This window comes from Cebus imitator, unplaced genomic scaffold, assembly GCF_001604975.1.
Source record: "Cebus imitator isolate Cc_AM_T3 unplaced genomic scaffold, Cebus_imitator-1.0 Scaffold256, whole genome shotgun sequence".
In the NCBI taxonomy this organism is placed as follows: domain Eukaryota; kingdom Metazoa; phylum Chordata; class Mammalia; order Primates; family Cebidae; genus Cebus; species Cebus imitator.
Genome location: NW_016107571.1, coordinates 1216591 through 1224363, shown reverse-complemented (window position 1 = coordinate 1224363; position 7773 = coordinate 1216591). Strand labels below are relative to the sequence as shown.

At 47.6% G+C, this 7773-nt stretch overlaps 1 protein-coding gene across 1 annotated transcript in view; it reads right to left on the bottom strand.

Moving 5' to 3' along the window:
* Positions 1–3797: 3797 nt before the first annotated feature.
* LOC108283122 (glutathione S-transferase Mu 4) overlaps positions 3798–7773 on the bottom strand; it is a 14842-nt gene continuing 10866 nt past the window's right edge. Inside the window, exons 2-5 of the mRNA XM_037728147.1 lie at positions 7620–7741; positions 6579–6674; positions 6379–6489; positions 3798–4321 (exon numbers count right to left, since the gene is read on the bottom strand). Coding sequence (XP_037584075.1) covers positions 4232–4321; positions 6379–6489; positions 6579–6674; positions 7620–7741 — 419 coding nt within the window. The 3' untranslated portion in view covers positions 3798–4231. The remainder of the gene's footprint in view (positions 4322–6378; positions 6490–6578; positions 6675–7619; positions 7742–7773) is intronic.

Sequence of the window (7773 nt, the reverse complement as noted above, 5' to 3'; positions counted from 1 at the left end):
GCGCGCGCGTGCGCGTGTGTTTTGCTATGTGTACTAGTCAGGATTCTTCAAAATTTGAAGTGACACCACTGAGATAAGCCCATAGGAAATCTGTCTGTTTATTTATAAATTTATGTATCTCCTTTTTCTTTCTTTCTTTCTTTTTTTTTTTTAAGATGGGGTTTCACCATGATGGCCAGGCTGATCATGAACTCCTGACCTCAGGTGATCCACCCACCTCGGCCTCCCAAAGTGCTAGGATTACAGGTGTGAGCCACGACGCCCAGCCTGTGTTTGATTTTTTTTAACTTTTGACGATGGTGACCCACTTGTGTTTTATTTGTTTGTTTGTTTTTGCTATGCGTACTAGTCAGGGTTCTTCAAAATTTGAAGTGACACCACTGAGATACACCCATAGGAAATCTGTGTGTTTATTTATAAATTTACATATCTCTTATGGGAATGAGCTCACACAACTTTGGAGTGAAGTCCCATGATCGGCTGACTGCAGGACAGAGAAGCAGGAAAGCCGGTGGTACCATTCAGTGTGAGTCTAAAGGCCTCAGAAGAAAGGTGGGGGTGTTAGGCCCTGATCAAGTCTGATGGCCAGAGAACCAGGAATGCGAATGTCCTAGGACAGGCGGAGATGGATGTCCCAGTCAGAAAGATCAAATTCACCCTTCCTCTGTCTTTTTCTTCACTCTGGGCCCTGACAGTTTGGAGGATGCCTCCTCATTGCTGAGGGGAATCTTTGCTCAGTTTTCTGATTCAAAAGCAAATCTATTCTGGAAACACCCTCACGAACACAATCATTTTACCAGCCATCTGAGCATCCCTTAGCCTAGTCAAGCTGATGCAGAAAATTAACCATCACAGTAGGCCACAGGAAACCTGGAACAGAATCACAATTAATTACATCGTGCTATTGGAGAAAAGGTCTTGACTGCCACAAGATCATTCTGTAACCTTTCTCCAGAAGTTGACTGAGCCACAGGTAGAGAATGGGAAAACAGAGAGTTTGGTACAGGGGATTCACAAACAGGTAGATTCATAGACTGTGATTCACTGACAGAAACATGTACAACCAATAAACAAAAAAGGTGAAGGTGAAAACTTTAAGGCATTTTTATAAACCTATCAAAATATCGTAATAAGAAACTGCAGTCCCTCAAGTACCTGAGGTAGAGCACAAAGGTCCATGTTCCTTGCAGGGGGCACCATGAATAAGTTATTCTCTCTGGGCCAGTGATGTGGCTCACACCTGTAATCCTAGAACTCTGGGAGGCCAAGGCGGGTGGGTCACAAGGCCAGGAGGTGACACCAGCCTGGCCAATGCAGTGAAACCCCGTCTCTACTAAAAATACAAAAATTAGCCAGGCATGGTGGCAGGTACCTATCATCCCAGCTACTTGGGAGGCTGAGGCAGGAGAATCACTAGAACCCAGGAGGCAGAGGCTGCAGTGAGCTGAGATCACACCATGGTACTCCAGCCTGGGTGACAGAGCAAGATTCCATGTTAAAAAAAAAAAAAGTTATTTTCTCTGGAGAGCAGTCAGTTCATCTATGATAATACCATAACACCATTCTCACCCTTTGCCTTGTAGTAATTGCCTTCGAGGATCAACTCAGGGTAATAAAGTAACCAAAAACCAGGGAAGGAATTTGTTTAAATATGATCACCCTGTTCTAAAAATAAACATGTCAGAAAAATCCACATGCCCAATAGGGTAAGAATGACTAGGCAAACTATAAGTTACCCACAGGAAGTCATGTTAGATAGCCATTAAATGTTAGAAAAAGGCACGCATATAGACTGCCAACATGTATAGATTCTTAAGTAAACTGTTTAAGAGAAAAAATCTGCAGAATCCAAAATTATATGTGCACATCGATCTCACCTACCCAAAGAAGTAGGCACAAATACAAATCTAAAGAGAATTTGAAGTGACACACTAAAATGAGCCTATAATTTGCTTAACAACTATTCAGTGAGCACCTACTATGCTCAGGGACTGTTCTGGATGATACCTAAACACCTGTAACATCAGTGAATAAGAAGAGGTAAAAACACATGCCCTCATGATGTTGACACCTTATGAGGGAAAGCAAACAAACACAAACACACAAATAATATAAGACATAGGTGCATACTTTTCATTGAAGTGCAATATACATACAGGTCTTAAGTGTGCTACTCTGGGATTTTCCACTTGTATGCTCTTCTGGAATCACCTCCCAGATAAAGATAGAGGAAACTTGCAGCACTCCACCAGGCCCCTTCAACAGGCGACTTCTCAGTTCCCACCAAGGCCACCCATCATCGGCCCTCCGATACCATGGACTTATTTCCCTCTCCTGATTTTCATGTAAGTGGAATGAGACCATGTGTCCTTTCTCCTGTCTGGATCCTTTTACTCAACATGTCTGTGAGGCCCATTCATGTTTCTGCATGTAGCATTAGCACATTTATTTCATTATAGCAGAGTAGGTATCCTATTATACGAACAATGGAATCATGTTGATAAACCGCAGTTCATGTGTTCATTCTTGTATTCATGGAATTTGGATTGTTTTCCATTATTGGCTATTTAAAATAAGCTGCTTTTGACATCATTGTATCTGACTCTTAGAATCCATTAGGACTCATTCCTGTAGGTTGGGATTTCTGGGTCCTGGGTAGATGTATGTTTAGCTCTAGTTGACACTGCCAGTATTCCAAAGTGGCTTTCCCACCAGCAATGCATGACAGTTCGTTACTCCATAAATCACTAACAATTGTCAGTAGTTTCCATGTCAGCCATTCTGGGGGGGATACAATAGGATCTGAACAGTAGGGGTTTAACTTTCTGCTGTCTAATGATGTTGAGCATCTTCTTGTGCTTATTGGCCATTTGGATATTCATTTTGGGGAAATGCCTGCTGAAGTTTTGACTAATTCTAATGAGATGTATTTCTGGATATATAGTTTTTGGAGAAGAGACCTCTGTTGATTTGTAATAAGTTCTCCCTACTGAGCCTTACCTGAATACCTTACCCAAAAAATCAACAACTATTTGTGGTAACACAGCTTGGGAACTGCTGAGCTGCGAGAACCTTCTGGTGAAGCAGCTCACAGTAGAGCTTGGGTCCTAGAGATCTAGCAGCTGTGATGGGGTCAGACAGTATGGAAGACAGAAGGATCCTGGTTCTCTATGATGGGAATTCTACTACCTCTGGGCATCTAAGACCTCCTCACTGAGATCCAGCTCTGCCTAACCATGGAAAGCAGTGAGTAATACTGAATAAATGAAGATCTAGGCCCAGAAAAAGGCATCCTTTCTATAGAGAAATTTATGAGGCTTCCTGCTCTAAGGCTATCAGGAAAGAGATCAAGAAGATGGAAACAGGGTCAGCTGTGGTGGCTTACACCTGCAATCCCAGCATTTTGGGATGCCTAGGTAAGAGGATCGCTTGAGCTCAGGAGTTCCAGACCAGCCTGGGCAACATAGTGAGACACTGCCTCTACAAAACAAATTTTAATGTGGCCAGGTGTGGTGGCACACCTGTAGTCTCAGCTATTTGGGAGGCTGAAGTGGGAGCCGCTTGAGCCCAGGACTGGATACTGCAATAAGCTATGATCCCACCAGTGCCCTTCTCCTTGGGGAGCAGGAGACTCTGTTACAAAAAATAAGAAAAAAAGGTTGGAAACACCTTACGGAGCCCACCATAATCTCTATGAATCCAGCCACTTCCAGGGTCACCAGTCAGTCCTTCAGAAGGAGGAGAGACAGAGAGGCAGTCTTGGCAGATGGGAACAAATAAGACAACACTACAGCAAATGTGGTTGAGGCTTTACTTGGATCAGGTAGGCCTAAGGCAGGGGCCATGGTGCAGGAGCAGGGCCTGTAAACCAGTCAATGCTGCTCTTTCATGCAGCGCTGGGACAGCTCGGAGCTGAGCTCCACAGCCAGGCAGGCCCCTCAAAGCAGACACAACCACTAACAGGAAGGAAGGTCAGGCTGGCTTTAGTGCAGGGAAGGGTAAGTTGGGAGGGGGATGTTCCTGAAGGAAAGTGGGTAGCTGAGGCTTTAAAGGGCCTTCATGGGACAGGGGTTCAGGGGAAGTAAAGAGGGCCAATAGAGTCTTGAGGGTAAAGAAGTGAATCAACAGGAGAAAGGAATGAGGCAGATGCTGGGGTGCAGAGCCCACGTGCTCTACACAGCCTGGGCAGCAGGCTTCATATGGGCTCCTCCATCGCCTGGCCTTCAAGGCACTACTTGTTGCCCCAGACAGCCACCCTTGTGTACAAAGGTCTTGGGAGAAAGCGGCTGGACTTCATGTAGGCAGAGATCTTCTCCAAGCCCTGAGAGGAGGACAAATAAGGCCAAAGCTCAAGGTCAGCTGCCCATGAGGGCTGGGGCAACCCCACTATAGGCGCAGCAGGTCAGGGCCCTGGCCACAGCCTTTCCACATGGGCTCAAGTGCTGGAGCATCACACAGGCTCTTAGGGTCCCCACATCTGCTAAGTTAACTCTTCCCACTTCCTTTACGTAATGTTATACCATGAAAACAACTACCACTTATGAAGATTCTACACTGTGCTGGCTGCTCTACACCCAAGACAAATTACAACACAGGATTCGAAAATCCACTCAACTACTCTGCAAGGTCGAATCTATTATCACCATTTCTCCTGTGAGAAACAGAAGTTCAGCAACTTCCTCACATTCAAATAGCCAATAAGGGGACAGGGCTGCAATGTAGCCTGCTTCTGTCTCTCTCCAGTTCTGGCCTCTATCTGCCAAATTCGTATCCTCCCCCAAAATTCCTCAGGAGGTCCTATCACTCTCTGTCTGCACAACATTCTCCTGTTTCCTGGCTTGCCTAGGTTTGCACACACAGAGGGGACCTCCAGCAAGACCTCCAGAAAAATGTGTGTGCAGCCCGGAAGAGAGCCCAGATCTCACCCAACAAGGCAGCAAAAGCGGATGAAAGTGGACAAGTTATGCTGGATCAGCAAAAGAAAGGCCAGAGCAGGCTCTAATCATTCCTTTTAAAGCAGAAAGTCCAAACCTCCCCACCGGATACCTGAGCTAAATACCACTGTGCCCCAACCCACCTCATCTTCAACCCCACTACCACGGGCCAGGCTGCAAGACACTCAGATGTGCTCTGCACGATCTTCGCAAGAATGAATGGCCATGTAATTTCTAAGGATTCTAAGAGATCCAGGGCTGCCTGTTCCCAAAAGGCCAAGCCCAGGTGAACCGTATGCTGCAGCCCTTGGCTCTCCTCCCCTCCCACCACCTCTTATGTAACCCCAGAGCCACTCAGCCTGGACCAGAGCCAGAGCTGATGGGAACTAGCTGAGTAACTGGATCTCTTGATGGCGAGTGGGAAAAGAAAACAGATTCTAGGCTGAAAATCCTGTTAGACTAATGCCTCAAATTCCCAAATATGTACTAACGTAGGATTTGCCGATCTCAAACAAGATCAGCACGGGTGAGGGATGGTTCCCGTGAGTGAGGGGCAGGCCCCCCTACCCAGGGGCGCCACACACACCTCACAGGCTGCTCTGCCTGCGGGCCTCTCACTGCTCTCACTTCCAGGATGGGGTGATCATCTACGCATCTCCCGCTGTGCCTCTCACCCCGCCTCATGCAGAGGAGAAGGTCGGTGAATAGAAGTTAAAATCAGTGTGCTCCCCATGTCACAGGGAGACACTGGGAACACTGGAGGGAAAAGGAGAGGAAGAGAGGTAGGGAAGGAGAGTGCCCCAGCACAGAGCACTTCAACATAAACTCCTTCAACAGGGGCACCCACATATGTACCTCACCCAGCTACAGCCACAGCCCTGGCTCTCAGGATTCCTACATGGGGGTCAATTCGTGCAGAGCTTCTGGGGGTAGCTGTGAATGCTGCCTGTGGGTTTAGTACTCAACATCGATGCCACGATAGTACTCAACAACGGTAGTAGGACCGCGTGTCAGTCCTGCTATTGCCAGCTGCAGCCACGCTCCTCAGGAGCTCTGCCCCTTCCAGAGTGTCCTGGGCTGTGAAACCCAGGCTGGACGAGGCCTGAGGCTTTTTTCTTTTGTTGCAAAAGGGAGAGCCCTGACTGCCACCCATAGATCCAGAGGCTCACAGGGAGCCCAGCACAGCCTCCAGGCTCTGGGACCCTGAGCAAAGGACTGACCCTGTCACTTTCAGTGTCTTTATCTCTAAAATGGGTGAGATAATTCTGTCACCCTGTAGGAATGTTGTAAAGTTCAACTTGGACACCACAGGTATAATGTGGGAGTCACAGTTCGTGGCATGAAGCCAGCACTCAACAAATGCAAGTTTTCTCTGTGTAGCTCCAGGACTAGGAAAGCATCTCAAACAAGGGGCACCAAAGAGAAAGGAGTACAGGGGCATCACCTCAAATCGGGAGATGAAGTCCTTCAGGTTTGGAAAGGTGTCCAAGCAGGTGGGCTCAAATATACGGTGGAGATCAAGGATGTCATAGGCGAGGAAATCCACAAAGGTGATCTGCAGAAGGCCAAGAATGTGTGGGCTGAAATCTCCATAGCATAGGATGTATGACAAGTCTGTAGTGTCCCATCACACGCCCGCATTACCTTGTCTCCAACAAACCATGGCCCCTTCCCCAGGAACTGTGAGAAGTGCTGCATCATTGTAGGAATTCCCTCCAAATATTCTGGCTTCAGTTTCTCCTGAGGCAGACAGAACACAGCTGTCACCACTCTCAGATACAAGCTCCCTGCACAGCTGTGGCCTCCACAGGGCTGTGTATGGCCCCAGCTAGCCACAAGCAAGCAGTGATCTTCCCCACAACTGGAACTGGCTTCAGTTGGACACATCAGCATTTATTAGATTCCAAGTGGGTGGCTGGAGGCTTTCTGAGGTGATGGAAGGTAGAAAGGAATGCAACACTGTCCCTGAATCTGTCCCCACTGACCTCCCAACCACCCTCCTCTGGGTCAGCCCCAGGAGCCCCTGAGTACCTGGCAAGCTCTGGACCCAGACACAAGCAGAATCAAGGATGCAAAGAACTAAAGGAGCTCAGGGAAAGAAGTCAAAAATTCCTCCTAGTAGAGCGGCAGAAGAATACAATGGATACTGAGTAGTTTCTGGAGAGATGAGATTTTGAGAGGCTGAGTGGAAGGAGGCAGAGGAACAAAGGCCCTCTGACTGCCCCTGAGCTGCCTGTTAGGAAAATGCACTCATCCCTGTGCCTGTCAAGGAGAAGCACTAGGAAAAGAATAGGCCGGAATTCCATAGAGGAGAGTGCTCTTACATACCCATCGTGTACCTCTTTACCATGTAGTGTGAGTCTGCCTATTCCCTGAACAGGCAGATGGCATGAACCAGCAGGGTGAGATGGCCCGTGGCGGAGGTCAGGGGTCAGATGTAAAGGGAATTCTGAACTCATGACTTTATTGTCTAAGAACTGAATTTCTAGCTTGGACTTCTTATGACTGGTGGGGGCCGATTTCGACTTTTTATTTGATATATTTTAATGATATGACGGTCGCTCTGCTACAGTACAGGGAACCCCCCGAGGATCAATAGCAACGAGAAGTTCAAATTGTGAACAGGACCAGAGTAGATGGAAATAAAGAAGCCTGGCTCCTGGCCCAGATCAGGGAGGGACTCACAAAGTCAGGACTGTAGCAGACTCTGGCCAGCTGATTGGAGACGTCCATGGCCTGGTTCTCCAAAACGTCGACACGAATCTTCTCCTCTTCTGTCTCCCCACCTGCCACCCACAAAACACAGACTCACTCTCAGCATCGCACCCCAGACAAGCCC